This window comes from Coenobita brevimanus, chromosome 97 (genome assembly GCF_032717465.1).
Source record: "Coenobita brevimanus isolate Jiangsu-jjx chromosome 97, ASM3271746v2, whole genome shotgun sequence".
Lineage (NCBI taxonomy): Eukaryota > Metazoa > Arthropoda > Malacostraca > Decapoda > Coenobitidae > Coenobita > Coenobita brevimanus.
Window position 1 is genome coordinate 31,926,485 of NC_137050.1, and position 19,507 is coordinate 31,945,991.

At 42.7% G+C, this 19,507-nt stretch overlaps 1 protein-coding gene across 1 annotated transcript in view; it reads left to right on the plus strand.

Annotated features, from left to right (window-relative positions):
- LOC145413599 (xylosyl- and glucuronyltransferase LARGE1-like) overlaps nucleotides 1-19,507 on the plus strand; it is a 241,389-nt gene that overhangs the window by 84,825 nt on the left and 137,057 nt on the right. Inside the window, exon 9 of the mRNA XM_080283249.1 lies at nucleotides 1,710-1,890. Coding sequence (XP_080139375.1) covers nucleotides 1,710-1,890 — 181 coding nt within the window. The remainder of the gene's footprint in view (nucleotides 1-1,709; nucleotides 1,891-19,507) is intronic.

Below are 19,507 nucleotides of genomic sequence, written 5' to 3' on the forward strand. Positions count from 1 at the left end.
AAACTTTTAAACCTTAATAACTCTGCACAGAATAAAGCTAGAGAAAAAAATAAGGTACCATTAGAAAGTACTAACCTTCAGCTTTCCATTGATGTAGGTTTCATGACTTTGTTGACTTTCACAGGACGGGCAGTGCCGTTAGAAGTGAGGGGTGTAAAATCACTATTTTTCGCTCACACACCATTACCTTCGCTCACACACCATTACCAAATGCCAACCTCATTCTGATAATAATACTATAAACATATATGAACACTGCACATACGATAAACACCCACTCTGTGTTCACTGAGGCAGGTAAAAGGCACTGTAATTGCCCACACTTCACTGCCACATCAGCGGTGTTGTAATCACTATTTTTCGCTCACACACAATTACCAAATGCCAATCACATTCTGATAATAATACTGTAAACATATATGAACACTGCACATACGATAAACACCCACTCTGTGTTCACTGAGACAGGTAAAAGGCACTGTAATTGCCTGCACTTCACTGCCACATCAGCATGTGTTGTCACTCACACAGCTGGACAGATACTGATGCGTGCTTGGTTAGGGGTGGGGTGGGGGGCCCAGGGGGTGGGAGGTGGGGCCCCAGGGGGGGAAGAGGGAGGTGGGGGTCAGCTAGAGTGAAAGAACTTAATAGCTACTCTCCCTTGAAACAATTGGCGCACGGAAAAAACGCGGGGTATTCAAAATATTCACAAACATTCGAGAATGACACCCGCGGTTTGGTCCAGTTTTTGCAGCGTCATTCTGGAATGACACCCGCGGTTAAAGGGTTAAGCAATAATCAGACCCCGACTAGCAGTACCCTATGCCCACACAGCAGTGCAGCCTCCCACACCACAGTGCACTTACCTGTACTCACTTCATGAACTACACAATCACAACAGACATTTCTTCAACATGTCACAACAAAAGATCTCTGGAAGTGGGTGGTTGTAGTGACTGGTTTCCTGTAGTGTACAGGGTTCACATCCAGATTATCTGAGGTTTGCAAGAACAACATCAATTCTATACCAAAAATATCAAAATAGAAAAACTGAAAAAATTGGCGATATCCTGATTAGGGAGGAAACTTCTGTACTGTACGGGTAATGTCCTACTTATGTAAGAGTTAGATTTTCAAGACACTTTATACATTTTTTTTTTATGTATATAAAATGAAATGACAATAGCTATTAAAAATTATGCTAATATGCCTAAGATACTTCATTATCCCCCCTCTCTTTAAGCATAGGTTAAAAAGAAATTATAGAAAATAGCCCCTTTTTAAAGGTCAGGAGAAATACAAAGAAAAGTCTAGACAGAGAAATTTTTTATTATTTAATTTTTAGAGGTTATGTAAAGCTGAGGTTTGTGTTGAAAGAACTTAATAGGGAGACTACCTGTACCAAGGTGGAGGGTGGTGAATATGTAACATTGCTTGGGTGGTGGTGTAAGATCAGTATGATCCCTCTTCTAAAGGTGCCCCCAGGTTCATTTTTGAAGGCTGAAAATTGGGTATTTGAACTTGTAAATCCCAATTTATTTATTTACTTATTTTTGAAAATTGCTGTAATGTAGTTTAATGCATTTTAAGTTATGCAGAAGTACAGCACAGTACTCTGAAAATTCATAATGCATTGTCAACAGAATTTTATTTACTCTAATCCTTGTTCTGATCATCTGCAGTATCTTGATTTTTCTTGTCCTGTTTAGCTCAGCGAGGAAGATGAATGCTACGAATTTCGTCGAGCACGTGAAACCAACTACCGCACTCATTTATTCTTCCTGGATCATCATTCAGACCCTGCTCCAGATGCTGCTGATGTCACCTTGGTTGCTACACTCTCCATGGATCGTCTGCAGATGGTTGAACAGCTCCTTACACATTGGGATGGTATATCTGCATAATTGTTCATATGCATGCCCAGTCTTATGAGGTCACAGGGAGTGGATGATGTCATATACAAAAATCACTTCTTCAGGGTGTACTGATTTATGAGAAAAGTAGATTTGTATGGGCAGTCCATAATGTTTCTTGTGCCTTTCAACCCGTCTCTTACCACTTACAAACACCCTGCCAATATTCCCTGATGCTAAATAACTATAGGTACATCACTCTTGAGTAGAGGGCTCCTTGTTTGAGGATATGGGATAAGTCTTTCTCTGTAATGATTACCACTCTGTATTGTTATATCATTTATAACGGCTCCAACATGCATGCGTGCGTCAGTCTTGTCCACCTACTGGCAGCTTTCCTTGCTGCGCAGTATCTGGCAGCCTCCCTGTATAGTTCCTTATCCATGAGCTCACACTCTGTGACCTTGTTCCTGGTCATATCCCTACCTCCATTGTTCACACATTTCACCATTCACACACAATTGTCATCCTCCATCCTCTCCATATGCTCAAACCATCTCAGTTTATCCCTCCTTATCACAACACCAATACTACTCCAGTCCCATCCTTCTTCTCAACTCTTGAGTCATAAGCCAAGCCTCCCCCCCCCCCAGGCCTCGCATTCAAGGACACACTATACATCCATCTGATTATTGTCATTTCTGTACGTTTGAGTCTATGAATATCCTCTTTACTGCTGTGGTCTCTACCATAGAGCATTACACTCCTAACACATGCTGCTTGGAAGGAGAGCCCTCTCATTGTCAGAAGAGGTATCAGTTCCCTGAACTTCTTCTAACCATTTAACATTTTCCATAAAAGCCCATGTACAAGGAAACTCATTCTAACAGACAGTATGGGGGAAAGGGTGTTAGAAGGCTGATAGATCCAACTTTTTTTTTTTCAAAATGTCCCAAATAATAGTCATTAAACAGTACCATGCATATTGCATACACATTGTTATGAAAGTATTTCTAAATGAGAGAGAGAGAGAGAGACACACACACACACACACACACACACACACACACACACACACACACACACTCAACTAACCCTTCCCAGCCTCACATGAGATCCAGACTCCCCGTGTGTGTGCCTGTGTAAACATTGTCAGATATGAATGTTGAGGGACTTCTCATTTTATTCAGTATTCTGTAATTCTGTCTTTCATTGCATTCTTCTCTTTTTATTCAGTTTTCTGTAATACTATGTTTTATTGCATTCTTGTATCACCTTTGGATGTATCAGGAAAAGGAATCTTAGAGGGAGATAGAAGCAACAGAAGTTGAAAAGGAAGAAAGAGGAAGGAGAAAAGAGAGGAAGAGAAATGTATAGGAGCAGGAAAAATGGGAGAAGGTTAGAAAGAGAGACATACAGACAGACAGAGATAGAGAAGGAAAGTGTGTTATGTTCCTTATGGCGGACACATATCCAGTTTTGCCTGTGTGCTTTTATGTAAATATTGTGTCAGCCAACATTGGTAATTGTGGAAGAACAGAAATTTCTTATATTATGATTTAATTTTAATTTACTCATTCTCTTGTTTTATTACTTTCTTTTATCACATTTGGTTTTGGCAGAAAGAAGAATGAGAGAGGGAGATAGACGCCTTTTTCTAATTTGTCAGACATCTAAAGTTTCTTCTCATTTTGAACAACATGCTTTGTTTTCTTTCATGTTGCAGATGACAAAAAACTAATAATAATAACAGCACAGGGGGTAAAGCACAATGCAGAATGCATGCAAGAAGTAGAGACTCCATGCCACATCAAGTACAAAGGCCTATTGTCACAAGGAGCAGGCAGCCATGTTCAGTTTGTTGGGCAATTCCATTGCCTCTGGGGTGGGGGTGGACCCAAATTTTTGTCCGTTAGATCCTAAGTCTGGTAGCTCCTGGTCCATTAGAAGGAGGATTTACTGTATTATTAGACGATGCACCTCCAAGGTTGTTGAGATAGTAATACACCATTTACAGACTATAGGCTGGCTGCTGATTGTGCAAAAATTGTCTAACACCTGGTGTGTTACAATAAGATATGCAGTCTAAACAGCTTAAGCCTTGTTGTTAAATGCTAGGATGCCCATGCTTTGCTTACAGCATGAATAAATTTGAAGTGTCCCTTCCCATATGGTGCCAGTTTGTCTTAGACTTTCTCAGCTTCCCTCTCCCCTCCACTACACACATTTCATAGAGCTTCTCTGATTAGCTCACAATCTTATGCCACAACAGTAGTGCATTAGCAGATTTTTAATGCTTAACCCATGCTGGGCTGATTCTTTGTAAGGTAGAATACCTTCCCAAAATCAGAGTGTAAGTTGTACCACATATGAGATTCCAGCTTGGCCTGTGCAGACCTTTATTGTGCCTCATGTGAGGTCTGTAACTTGACAAGGGTTAAATCAGATTATGAAACAAGAAAAACAAATGAACATGGGTCTTACCTAAGCTTGGAGGGATGAAGGGCTTGGCAAGATGTTCTCTTTCCAAGAATGGAGTTGCCACTGTCCCCCCATGTATAGGTCTGAATATACAGTGGGGGGAGGGGGGGCAAGGTGCACTTCATTGGTAGTAATGTGGTCTTTAGGGCCCTGTTAGTCATGAGTTGCACTCCAGATGGATTACACACACACACACACACACACACACACACACACACACACACACACACACACACACACACACACACACACACACACACACACACACACACACACACACACACACACACACACACACACACACACAAACACACACACACACACACACACACACACACACACACACACACACACACACACACACACACACACACACACACACACACACACACACACACACACACACACACACACACACACACACACACACACACACACACACACACACACACACACACACACACACACACACACACACACACACACACACACACACACACACACACACACACACACACACACACACACACACACACACACACACACACTGGAGACTCACAATAAACTGGTAGCTGGAGATGGCTTTCCAGAATGAGATCGATGAAATAAAGAAGCAAATGCACTTGCAAAAAGAAGAAATAGAAAAACTAGGAACAAGAAAGACACAACCATATGTGAACTAACAGTGGAAGTGAGTACACTTAGGAGGAAAACGAGTGAAATGGCAAGTACAGTAGTCAACCACAAGAGTATTATGGAAGAATTCAAAAATGATACGGAGACAATTAGGCAAGTAAGCAGTCTTATAGACCAGAGCAGTGATATTGAGGAGAAGATAACACAGGTGAATGAAGCTGTGCAAAGCTACAAAAATGATGTGGAAACCATGTATGTTGCAGTGGTGAAAGTAAAGAAAGACTTAGAAACAAGGGTGGAAGAAAAAAGCATTAAAAACGAAGTGAAAAGAATAATCCAAAACAATCCAGAGTTAGTCAGAGATTCAGTAGCTATCAACAAATCTATAGTAATCACTGGTATAGAAGAGGAAGAAGTAAAAAACAAGATCTCAAGAGACAACAAGGAGATGGCAAATGTAATGAGCTTATTGAAAGAAGTATCAGAGGAAGTCTGTAGTAATGGCATAGAGGAACACAAAAGGTTAGGGAAATACGAGAAAAGCAAGTCAAGACCTGTAAAGGTAACTTTCCAGAGTGCAAACACCGTGGAGGAGATACTAAAAAATGCAAAGAATATTATGAAAAAAGAGGAGTTAAAAAATGTATGGATAAAAAGATGCCTAACACAAGAGGAACTGGAATTACTGAAAGAGAAGAGGGAGGAAGCAGAAACAAAAAATGAGGGAAGATCATAAGAGGAGAAGAACACATTTTTTTACAAAGTAATAGGATTGCAGGTATGAAAGTGGTACATAAACAGGAGGGAATAAAAAGGAGGAAGGTAGTAGAACCATGTCATGACAAGTATATAAACAAGATGATTAAGTTGATGTACTCAAATGTGGATGGAATGGTATCTAAATTATTAGAGATGAATGATTGTCAGAGAAAATGAACCACATATAATATGCCTAACTGAAACAAAATTAACACCAAGGATATCAGATGACATACTAAAGTTAGAGGAATATAATATATGGAGAAGAGATAGAAACTTAAAAAAAGGAGGAGGAATTATAATATTAACTAAAAAAAATCTAAAAGTCAGTGAAATAAAACTAGATATACCCTCACAAGTAGAACTGATTGCAGTAGAGATCAACACATCTGAAGGGAAAGTAATTGTAGCTAATTTGTACATGCCACCCAGATCAAACACATGGGAAAGAGACAAATATGAGGACCTGGCAGAGAGTACAATTCAGAGTTTAAGAGCATTACTACATAAAATGGAAGAGAAATCAGAAAGAATTATACTAACTGGAGTTTTTAATACAAATATAAATTGGAATACTCTAGATATACAGTAGAAGTCCGATTTTTCGGCATCTATGGGACCAGGCAAGTGCCGAAAAATCAAAATTGCCGAATTATCAAAAACTCTTCCCACTCAGTACCTTATATGTTTTGGTGAACACTATCATCACTACACATATCATTACAAATGTGTTTGGAGAGAGTACTGTATACTGTTTGATACTGTACAATACAGTACTGTAATGAATACAGTACTATACATGAATATGAAAAATAAAGAAATTAGTGAACATACTGTATATAAATGTAATGGTACAGTAGGCCTACAAGTTTACATGCACTTACCTAAACTTATAGTAGGTTCCTTATTTACATATGTACAATAGAAGGGGTTGATTGGAGTCTGCTACTGCTGGAAAAGTCCCCAGCATTAGAAGGTCCTGCAACAGGCTCTAAGGACTCATGGAGAATTTCAAGACTGATGTGTGAAATGGAGGGAGAGTAAGAAATTGTTTTGGAAGGAGGTAAAGAAAGTAAGGCAGTGTGAAAGGCGCAATAGTAGGGGAGTGAAAGATAGGAATAATAGATTGTTGGTGGAGGAGAGAGAGAAACTGAAGAGATGGAAAGAGCACTCTGAGGATTTGTTGAATGTGGAGAGTGAGAACAGTGCGAGTATAAGTGGTTGGGGAATGGCTGGGAGAAGAAGAGATGAGAGGAGGGAGGAAGAGATCAGCAGGGCGGAGGTCATGGAAGCAATGAAGAATATTAAGTTGGGAAAGGCCCCAGGAATTGATGGAGTGTGTGGTGAAATGCTTAGGTATGGGGGTGAGATTGTTGTGGAGTGGATATGGAAGTTGTGTAGATTGGCTTGGGAAGAGGGAAGGGTTCCAGAGGACTGGAAATCAGGTATAATTGTTCCTTTATACAAAGGAAAAGGAGAGAGGGAAATATGTGGTAACCATAGGGGTATTTGCCTACTTAGTGTGACTGGTAAAATATATGGTAGAATACTCATTGATAGGGTTAGGCATATGACAGAGGAGCTAGTTGGAGAAGAACAAGGGGGATTTAGGAAGGGAAAAGGGTGTGTAGATCAGATATTTGTTCTAAGATGTTTAGTGGAGAAGTATCTAGAGAAGAGAAGGAAAGTGTATGCTGCCTTCATGGACTTGGAGAAAGCTTATGACAGAATAGATAGGCAAGGTATGTGGAAGGTATTAAGAATATATGGAGTGGAGGGGAAATTGTTGAGTGCTGTGAAGAGTATGTACGAGGGAGCTAGGGCTACGGTGCGAATGGATGGTGAGCTGAGTGAGTTCTTTGATCTCAAGGTGGGACTGAAACAGGGTTGTGTGATGTCTCCATGGCTGTTTAATATATACATGGATGGGGTTGTAAAGGAGGTGCAGGGTAGGGCAGTGGATGTGGGGGTGGCTCTAATGAATGAGGGTGAGATTTGGAAGCTTCCGTTGTTGCTGTTTGCTGATGATACAGTATTGTTGAGTGAAGATGAATGGGAGCTGCAAGGTTTGGTGAATGAATTTGGGACAGTGTGTAGGAGGAGGAATCTGAAAGTTAATGTAAACAAAAGTAAAGTTATGGTGTTTGAGAGGAATGAAGTCACAGAGTGTGCAGTGAGGTTGGATGGTGAGGATATGGAGAATGTGAGTGCATTCAAGTACTTGGGTAGTGTGATGAGTAAGGATGGAGCTTTGGGGGATGAAGTGCGTGAAAGGGTACAGCAGGGAAGGAAGGTTGTTGGTACACTGAGAGCAGTGATGAGAAATAGGGAGGTGAGTATGGAAGTTAAGAAGTCACTGCATGATAGTATTGTGATCCCTACCCTGACGTATGGAAGCGAGGCATGGACCTTACAAGAGGGGAACAAGTCAAGAGTGAGAGCAGTGGAAATGAGTTACTTGAGAGGAGCATGTGGAGTGACGTGGAGGGACAGGTTGACAAATGAAGAAGTGAAGGAACACTGTGGGGTGGATGTGGATGTGGTTGAGAAGATTAGGAGAAATACACTGAGGTGGTTTGGACATGTGGAGAGAATGGAGAATGAAAGACTGACTAAGAGGGTGTATGTGGGTGAGGTGGGAGGAGGGAGAGGGAGAGGTAGACCAAGGATGAGGTGAAGGGATGGAGTTGAGAGGTATATGAAGGAGGGGGGGGTGAGTTGGGGGGAGGGTAGTCAAATGGTGGGTGACAGAGCGACTTGGAGGCGTTTTGTCTGCGGCCACCCTTTGCGGGATTAGGGCGTCGGGCTATAGATAGATAGATAGATAGATAGATGAAAAAAATTGGAAAATCTGCCGAACAATCAGAGATTTTCGTAAATGGGACTATTTCTCAAAACTGCCAAAATGTCAGATTTGCCGGGGAATTGGATGCCGAAGAATTGGACTTTTACTGTAATAAGCCAAGAAAGCTGTTGGGACCAAAAGCTCCTGGATCTCGTGCAAGAGTTTTTACTAATGCAACATGTGAGGGAAACCACCAGAAAAAGAGGACTTGATGTACCTTCAATGCTAGATCTCATATTTACCAGGCAAGAAAATGATATTGACAGTTTAATATATCACCCTCCACTTGGCAAAGGCGACCATGCAGTACTAAATTACAACTTCAGGATAGCAGATGACATAGTTAACAGCAATGAAAGTTACAAAAAGAGCCTAAACTATAAAAAGGGAAATCATCATGACCTAAAGAAGTATTTCTTAGAAGTTGATTGGGAAAATGAGCTTAGAGGACAAGATTTAAATGCTGTATATAAAAAATTCCATGAAGTTTATGAAATAGGAGTCCAGAAGTACATCCCACAGCACAAAGAAGCAGATAAGAAAATACAGAAATGGTTCAATACAGAATGTAAAAAATCAAAAGAAAGAAGAGATTTGTTGTGGAATAGATACAGAAGTCACAGTAGTGAATGGGCATATGATAATTACAAACAGGCAAAAAATGATTATACAAGAATAAGGAGGGAAGCCCAAAAACAGTTTGAGGAGGATATCATAAATAAAAGTAGTGATCAACTGAAGCTATTTTACAGCTACATCAGAAGCAAAACCAAAGTAAAAGATATAATACAATCCATTACGGACGAGGGAATCACCTATACACAAGAGAAAGATATTTGTGAAGCACTGAATAAGAATTTCCAATCAGTTTTTACAGAAGAAAAAAATTTTGAGAGGGACTATGTGGAACATGCATGCCCACACATACTACCAGATATACAAATACAGTATCAGAAAAAGTAATACAGGAGGAGTTAAGTAAATTAGACAGAGGAAAAGCAAATGGTCCTGATGAAATTTCATGTTGGGTGCTACGAGAATGTGCAAAGGAGTTAAGTAAACCATTATTTTTAATTTTCAAGAAATCCTTGAGTCAAGGTAAATTACCTGATATTTGGAAGAAAGCAAATATTGTCCCCTTATTCGTTTTCGTTTTCGTTTTTAAAGGCTCCAACATGCTTGCATGTGTCGGCCTTGGTCACCTTATGGCGGCTTTCCACGCTGCACGATCCATTGCAGCGTCCCTGTTCAGTCCTTGAACCCTAAGGTCACACTTAATGACCTCATCCCATGTCTTTCTTGGTCTACCCCTCATAACCCCACCCCCATTGTTAACACTTCTCACCTTCCCCACCCAATTATCATCCCCCATCCTCTCCACATGTCCAAACCACCTCAGTCTACCTCTCTTCATCACAACACCAATACACTCCAGTCCCATCCTACCTCTCAACTTTTCCATTCAAGAAAGGGAATAGACAAAATCCACTCAACTACCGACCAGTATCACTGACCAGTGTTGTAAGCAAGGTATTAGAAAAGCTTAAAAGAAAAGCTTGGGTAAATCATCTAGAAGAACACAGTATGATAACAGAAAGATAGTTTGGTTTCAGAAAAGGAAAATCATGCGTTACTAATCTGTTGAGCTACTATGACAGAGTAACAGACACAATACAAGAAAGAGAAGGATGGGTGGACAGTATCTATTTAGATTTCAAGAAAGCATTTGACACAGTACCGCACCAAAGACTTTTATGGAAACTGTACCATCAAGGAGGAATTCGAGGAAAACTGTTTTGTTGGATGCAAGATTTTCTCATAAAAAGAGAAATGAGAACAGTACTAAGGGGAAACTACTCATCATGGAGGAAATGACTAGTGGAGTACCACACGGCTCAGTGCTGGCACCAATCATGTTTTTAGTGTATATAAATGATATAGACAGTAACACTGGAAATGAAAGCTATCTAAATATGTTTGCAGATGATGCAAAAATACAAAGGAGAATTACTAACACAGACTCTTGTAAAGAGCTACAAGAAGAATTAAATAAACTTCATGAATGGAGTAGTACATGGCAAATGGAATTCAGTGTGGACAAGTGTCATGTAATTAAGTTTGGTAAAAGTGGAAAAAGACCTGAGTGGGATTATATGTTAGGAAATAAAACCCTACACACATCAGAAAGAGAGAAGGGCTTAGGTGTGATTATCAATAACAAACTATCTCCGGCTGACCACATCAGTGAGAAGGTACGGAACATGTATACACAGCTTGCAAATATGAGAATAGCATTCACATACATAAATGAAGACATGCTAAGAAGGATAATAACATCATTCATCAGACCAACCCTGGAGTATGTATCAGTAGTCTGGAGTCCTCATCTCAAAAAACACATAGACAAGATTGAAAAAGTTCAAAGGGCCGCTACAAGATGGATACCAATCATAAGGGACCTAAGCTACGAAGAAAGACTAAATAAACTAAATCTACCAACACTACAGGAGAGAAGGAAAAGAGGTGACATGATAGTGCTATATAAATGCATATCAGGGAAGGAGAAAATAGACATAAATGATTACTTAACATATGGGGAATCATCAGCAAGAGGACACTGCAAAAAACTGCATAAGAAGAGAGGTGATAAAGACGTGAGGAAATTCAGTTTCCCAATCAGAGCAATTGATCAATGGAATGCACTACTGAATGAAATAGCGTGTGCCAAAATAGTTCACAAATTTATGGATATGTACGATAAATATGGTTTAAGACACGGGACAGTTCGAGCTTGACTCATTCCTGTAAAGATACAGTTAGGTAAGAACACACACACACACACACAAACACACACATATCTTGTCTGAATGTAGTGTCTGAGTGTTTTCAGATCATTACATTTATTAGATACCCTTGCACTGATGTTGCTTGTATGTTTAGAAATGGTCATATAAGTATCCCAAGTGAGTCCAAAAATGTGGAGTCTATCCAGTGAGGAGAAAACAAATCTTGCTATTTTCAGTTGATTTTATTCATCCTTGGAGAGAGTTTTTGAACAGAAGTTGAATATAGCCTTCAGTGACCTCTTCAGTACAAGAGGCATTTTCTAAGTTGAATATAATCATCTGGAAGTGCCACGTGGGAAAAAAAGTCTAAGATATGTCAGTGCATAGAAGAAGTTAAGGAGGGAAACATGAGAATGTGCTTGAGATTTGTGTCTTCTCTGTAGTGAAGTGATAGTTCGTATGGTTGGTGATGTCATCATTCAGTTATGTATAAGGTATTGTTCAAGTTAGTATTGTATAGGTACTGTTGGAGTTGGCTTGCTACTTGTTGTTGTGAACCTGTTTCCAAGTCATTAATGTAGGACAGTACTGTTACCAAAAGAGGGAGTTGATAGATTATTCAGGAAAAGGTTAAAAGATGATGGTGAGAGGAGTGAGCCTTGTGGAACACCATTTGATAGTACAGTATTCCTGATTTGAAGTTTATGTTGTGGTCATACAATTTCTTTTATGCCTGGTGGAACTAAGATATGGAGCTCCATCTGAATGTGGCCTGTAAGGGTCTGCTTCTGGAAGGCGATTGAGGTTTTTTGCTCACTTCGTTCAACTCGGAGATGAGCAGCTGGTCATATTTGCCTTTAATGTCTGGGCTGAGTAGCCTAGTCCTGGGCCTCTGTGCTCTAAGTTGGTCAATACCCCATTCCCAGCACAGATGTTGACTTTATACGGGTGGTTTTATTATCCCCTGTGTGAAGTACTGCACAACTCTCATATATGGGGAGCGGGTGCTCCCCACAAATAGCTCTTCTAAATAGGGTGGTGTCAAAATCTTTTCATCAGCTCCCATCCCCTTCCTGACTCCCTTTAACTCCTCTCTTCATCGCAGTGCTGCATCCTTATCTTTTTTCTATCGGTACTTCAGTGGTCACTGCTCTTCTGAACTATCTAGTTGTATCCCTCCTCCTTCTTGACAGGTGCATAGCACCCATCTGGCAGCACATTCTCATCCCTTTTCTGTCCAGATCTAATACTAGAATTAGCCAATACTGTTAGTTCTTCATGTATGCTACAAGTCAGCTCTGGATTATTACGAGTGAGAGCGAATATATGGAGTAGATGGGAAGTTGTTGAATGCTGTGAAGAGTATGTACGATGGTGCGAAGGCTGCAGTGCATGTGGATGGTGATCTGAGTGAATTTTTCTCTTTGAAGGTTGGGTTGAAACGGATGTGTCATGTCTCCATGGTTGTTCAATCTGTACATGGATGGGGTAATAAAAGAGGTACAAGGTAGGGCAGTGGATGCTGGAGTGGCCCTGGTGAGAGAGGATAGTGTTTGGAAACTCCCTGTACTGTTGTTTGCAGATGATACTGTGTTGTTGAGTGAAGACGAAGGGGAGCTGCAAGGCTTGGTGGATGAGTTTGGGAGAGTGTGTAAGAAACGGAATCTAAAGGTGAATGTAGGGAAGAGTAAAGTGGTGGTCTTTGAGAGAGGTGAAGTCAGTGAATGTACAGCGAGGTTGGATGGTGAAGAATTGGAAAATGTGAGTACGTTTAAGTACTTGGGTATTGTGATGAGTAAGGATGGAGGTTTGGAGGGTGAAGTGCTTGAAAGGGTACAGCAGGGAAGAAAGGTTGCTGGTTCCTTGAAAGCAGTGATAAGAAGCAGGGAAGTGAGCATGGAAGTGAAAGTTACTACATGACAGTATTGTGATACCAACTCTAACGTGTGGAAGTGAAGCTTGGACGTTGCTGGAAGGACACAAGTCAAGAGTGAGAGCAGTGGAAATGAGTTATTTAACCCCTTAAATGCGGATTGTCGCTTTTTCGACGGTCGGCCCAAAGGACATAACGGCGGATCGTCGCGTTTGCAATTTGAGTAAATTTTGAATAACCGCGGGCAAGCAGGCTCCAGCTGGTATTGTCTATCAGTACTGCCACCCTTGAGCTACGTTTAGCACACTTGACCTTTGTACTACTGACCTCGGTTGTTGCCAAGTTTCATTTTTTTTACCCACCCACGCACCGATGCATGGCCCTCCCTCGTCGTGCGATATGGCAGCCCGCGGACGGCTCATACGTGTCAATCTGCGCCTTCCTCTCGCAAGCACTTTATGCTATTTGGAAACGCTTGTTTCCCCAGTTGTCACACTAGGATTTTTTCGTGCGGTTTGTCCCTGTTTAGCGTCAGTCCATGCGAATCTTCCAAGGTGACACCATGTCGAATTCAAGCTCTTCCGAGTCTGTGCCTTCCAGCCCTCCAAAAAAGGGTTTTGTGACCTCCACCCCATTCAAAACCTTACCAGGAACTGCTAAGGGACTGAGTGACTCTGCAATAGACAGTGAATCATTGAAAGCGTCCATGGATTATGGGAGTGACGTCGGTGTTTTGTCAAGCCTGGCAGAGTCAGACACACAATCGAGTGCTGAGTCTGAGGTGCCAGAAGTGACTGTTTCTGTGCCAAGCACCTCAACAGGCAAGGCTCCTGTGAAAAGGGGCTTAGAATATGGAAAGGGGGCCAAGAGGAAAAGGAGTGGTGACCCCGGTTCACAGCCATTGTCCCCTACGCCACGTCACGTCACCGCCAGCCCGCCACGCACTCCCAGCCCCATTCTCTCGTCCTCCTCTTCAGCTGCCCTGTCTCCTGAGTCTTCAGAGTCGCCTTCACCACCTCGGAAGGGAAGTAGACAGTCGAGTTTACGTAGTAGAGGTTTCCGTAGGCCCAGTGTTCATGGTAGTAGGGCTAGAACTTTGTCCCCTAGTGTAAGGCTAGCTCATAAGGTTACTCGCACTAGGCAACTCGCCAGTCACGCCACCGCGAGTGACCTTGAACCCTCTGATAATCTCCCCACCACCACCACCACTACACCAACACGACCTAGGACAGCCTCTGCCTCACGCACTGTCTCACTGCCTGCCTCACCCACTCCCACACGACCTGCCTCACCCCCGCCGCCCCCAGCACCTCCCAGCCTAGGCAGGGCACTCTTGATGCCTTCATGTGGTCAGAGGGCTCAGATTTTGTGCCGGAAGATCTGCCCTTTGATGACAGTGGGTGTGGAGTTCAGGCTGACTTCCCTGTCCAAGAGGATGGTGAATGCTTGGACTACCTGTTGGCCTTCCTTGACAACGAGGTAATGGAGCAGATTTGTACCGAGACGAACAGGTACGGGGGGCAATCTGCTGCAGTTCGTGAAGGAGAAGGTGAGGCGGCAACGCCATCCACGTCGCGGATGGCAGCATGGGTGCCTCTAACGATCAGGGAACTCTTTGTATTTATTGGGTTGATGTTATTGATGCCCCACACTTGGAAACATAAGCTGGAGGAATACTGGAGTTCAGACGATCTTTGCCCCACACCAATCTTCAATAAATACATGAGCCGCGATCGTTTTAGGCAGCTCATGACTTACCTTCACTTCGCGAACAATGATGAGCCTTCCCGAACTGACCCATTATGGAAAGTGAGGGGAATCCTGAACTTGATCAAGGATAAGTTTACGAGGTTCCTGCGCCCTTTCAAGAAAGTGGTGATTGATGAGTCCTTGGTTTTGTTCAGGGGCCGTCTTCGGTTTGTGCAGTATATTCCAAGCAAACGGCACCGCTTTGGAATCAAGTTTTTCGTGCTGTGCGACTGCAAGACGGGGTTCATCTTAGACTTCGTGATTTACACCGCCAGCAATGTCGATTTGGACAAGACTGACCCCCTTGGATTCTCTGGTTCTGTGGTGAAAGTGCTGTTGGAAAAGTACTTTGGCGAGAATCATGTCCTGTATAAGGACAATTACTATACAGCTCCTAAACTCGCCAAGTACCTTTCTGAACACTGCATCGGATCCTGTGGCACTGTCAGGAGCAATAGGGCACACTACCCTGCCTTCCCCGAGGCTGAAAAATCAAAGCGGGGAGACGTGCACCTGAAGAAAACTGACAAGATGCTTGCGATCAGGTGGCATGATAAGAGAGTCGTGAATGTGCTCACCACAGTACACAAGGGAGAAATGCTGGCCACAGGGAAGGTCGACAGAAGGACTGGCGAGCCTGTGATGAAGCCTGATGCTGTCATTGACTACAACGTCAATATGCGGCTGGTGGACAAGTCTGACATGATGATCGGAGAGATAGACTGCCTGAGGAGGAATCGTCGCTGGTACAGGAAGGTGTTCTTGCACTTGATTGATATGTGCATGCTGAACGCCTTCATCCTGTATAAGATCAAGAACAGGAAGCCAGCAAACTACTCTCTCTGACGATTTTCTAAGACTTGTGTTTACCAGCTGCTTCAGCCTTATGGGCAGGTACTGGCATCAGGTCCCAAGCGCCACCCTCAGACACCTCCAGACCGCCTACAGTGTCAGGACTACCTTCAGTGACACCGCCTGGAGCCACTGCCTGCCACTGCCAAGAGGGGAAAAGCACTGAGGAGGTGTCATGTGTGCAGCCACACTACCAGGCAGGACAGAACATTTAGGCGCACCTCCTTGCAGTGCAAAGAGTGCAAAATTACCCTCTGTGCTTACCCGTGTTTCTTTGACTACCACAGCCTGACTAGATATTGAAAATAAGGGTAAGATTCTTGGAAATAATACTGAGAGTGACAGTGATACTAGTGTTTAGTTTTCTTTTACGTACTGACAGTGACAGTCTGATGAGTGTAAATTAGTGTATGTACTTGTAAAAGCACTGACAGTGACAGTGTTTTTTGGTGTAAATAATTGTACATAGTAATAATATAAGTATTGCGAGTGACAGTCACTCCAGTGTAAGAAGTTGAAAGCATATGTTCCTATTCTATGTTCTGACTGTGACAGTTTGTTGTGTAGAAAATATTATTTTTATAACAATGGACAGTGACACTGATGAATAAGGCAAAAAATGGACAGCTAGAGTGAAAGTGAGCGATAGAAATGAAGTGCGAGTGGCCGACCGGAGCGAGAATAAAGTGCCTGCCGTAAGGCTGAATAAACTCGCGCCGCGGTGGTCTTCCTCATTCCCGATTCACAATACTGGCAGTGACAGTGATTTTTATGGCCGTAATAGTGACAAGCGAACGTTTGTGAAGTACTATGATGGAAAATAATGTAGTATACGTGTTTTTAGCCGTGAAAAGGGAAATGTGTGATCCGTGACGGGAAGATCGCCGCCGCACTGCATGTCGGCCGTGCGCTCCGTTCATTATAGCCTTATTTTCAGTGCTTATTGTACAAATACAGATTCCAAACAACCTGTACGTTGTTGTATAAAGTGTACTGTGACAGATTGAGGCTGTGGTAGAAAGAAAACCGGGTTTCTGGAGGTGTGAGAGTGAAGACTTTGTTACCCAACTTTGCAAGTCTTCACAAGTCCTTTGGTAGTCCACGAAGGCTCAACATGTGTCTCAGGAGAAAGCTGAATGTAAGTACTATATGCCATAAAAATTTTAATGTTCTAGGGTTAATCTCTGATTTTTGGCAAATATTTTCCCACAGGTACTCAGACCCCGCTACAACCCCGCCACAGTGGGGGGATCGGCCATACACAGCCGCGTTTAAGGGGTTAAGAGGAGCCTGTGGAGTCACATGGAGAGACAGGCTGACGAATGAGGATATAAAGGAGCATTGTGGTGTGGATGGGATGTGGATGTGATAGGAAGTGTTAGGAGGAATACACTGAGGTGATTTGGCCATGTGGAGAGGATGGAGCGTGAAAGACTGACGAAGAGAGTGTATGTGAGTGAGGTGGAGAAGGGAAGAGGGAGGGGGAGGCCGAGGATGAGATGGAGGGATGGGGTGGAGAGGTATATGAGGGGGGGGGGTGAGTTGGGAGCGGGGCAGTGAAAAGGCAGGGGACAGGGTGACGTGGAGGCGATTTGTTTGTGGCCACCCCGAATGGGATTGAGGTGTCTGACAATAGATAGATAGATAGAGAGCGAAGCCCTCACGAGTCTCTCGTCAAGTACAGTAGTGGCTTTTTCTCACGTGAGCGGCTCGGCCCAACCATAACACTTTTGGGTAGCTTATATCTCAGCAACCACAGGGCCGATCACTGCATGGTTTGCACCATATAATAGCCATTTATTTAAGATTTGTTTTTTACAGGATTTATCACACCCCGGTGGTGCACATGGCACGTAACATGCGCCAAGTGCAACATGTTGAAAATCGTCGAAAGAGAGCCACAGGGCAGACAATTTTTTGTAAAAGCATGAAACTTGGTTGGTAGATAGCCATCAGTATACTCTAGGCATCCTCGGGGTGTAAGGTGACATTTCAGTGCCTTTGGCTTTAAATGGCCTCGCTCATACCCTGCTGACAAAGGCGTTTTCCTGGTTAACCAATACTCTCAGTCCTTCATATATGCCACAGATCAACTCTGGAACTGCCTTCCTCAGTCCATATTTCTCTCTGTCTGTGACTTCCAGTCTTAATTGCAATTTTTCTGGAACCTCAAAATGAATGGATCTTGAATTTGACTTTTTTTTTTTAATGGAACAACTTTGCAGGCTTCTAGCCATTGGTTTTTCATCTTTGTATTAAAAATAAGGGCTAGTCTGCCTGATATGAAATTTGTTATTCACTTATTATTGCTGTCTTTGTGTGTGTGTGTGTGTGTGTGTGTGTATGTTCTTACCTACCTAATTGTATCTTTTCAGGAGTGAGTTAAGCTCGTTCTTCCAAAGGAATGCTAAACAACAAGAAGACCATAAAAAATATACATATATATTGCAAACCCAAAAACACCCTACCTATACACTGCTGTATATACAGTACCCCTCATAATTTTGGCAATGTTTTCAGATCTTTCTGCCATATTTAGACATCAGAACACACATAGGATTATCCATATTAATGCTAAACACCAAGGAAACCTTGCATAAACAACAGACATCCACAAAAAAACTCAAGACAGTTTGAAAATCAGTTATCTGACACCAGCGATAACTGTTCCCGGGCCACAAAAAAAGTCCACGGCCAAATATGCTACTGGAAATTGGTTAAATTTGTATAAATGGTATGTCATCATCATTGCTGGTGCTTATAAGATAAGCTAATAGTAAAGTAATGCAGTGAGAATAAATAGCGTTCAAGAGTAAAACTTACCTACATATCATCTCCCACCATCCTAGTGCAGTTTTTTGCCAGCACCTTCCAAGGGTTAAGCACATATTTAGATGCAGAATTTCAAGAGCCTTCTTGTGGTCACTTCAGAATTTTGATACAACCAATGGTATTCAAATAAATTGCAAAAAAATTTAAAAACTCTCGAGTTAGTGCTCTCAGTGCAAAGGAGGGGAGGGACTGAGGTAGTTAGGGGGGAGTCAGGAGGGTATGGAGAAGGGATGGGATGGGGGGAAGAGAGGCTGTGGGCAGGATTTTCACCCTTCAGTCACGAGGCAGACGGGCGCTTTTACCGTACATTTACCCATGGTTTGTGGTCTGTTAGACTCGTGGTGGCCATTCGGAAACAGAACTCCTGGTGACAGGGCGACTTTTGACATTAGGTAGAGAGGCAGACGACTGCTGGCACCCAACATGTACTCATGGGTTGTCAGTGCGTGGTGGCAGTTGGGAAAGACCTTGCCCGGTGGCTGCATGACTTTGGGCACTTGGTGGGAATGTGTACGGATGTTTTGACACTGCTTGAGGGTTACAGTTGTGTTACTTGGGTAGTGGAGGATCATTGGCGGTGATCGGACCAGCGCAGGATTTTGACCATTCAGTACATGGGCGGACGGACATTTTAGCTCTGGTTGTGGGTTACGGCCTATTTCCTGCTCATGGCTCAAGCCCAGCAGCCACAATACCGAATGCTGAACATGTCGGCTGACCGGCCAAAGTTCTTGGGGACCTTTACTTCCATATGGTAGCAAGTAAAGTTGGATAATGGTTTAATAGAGCCAAGGTCCAGTATCTGGATAATGAACAGGTCTGGATACTGCACATCTGGATA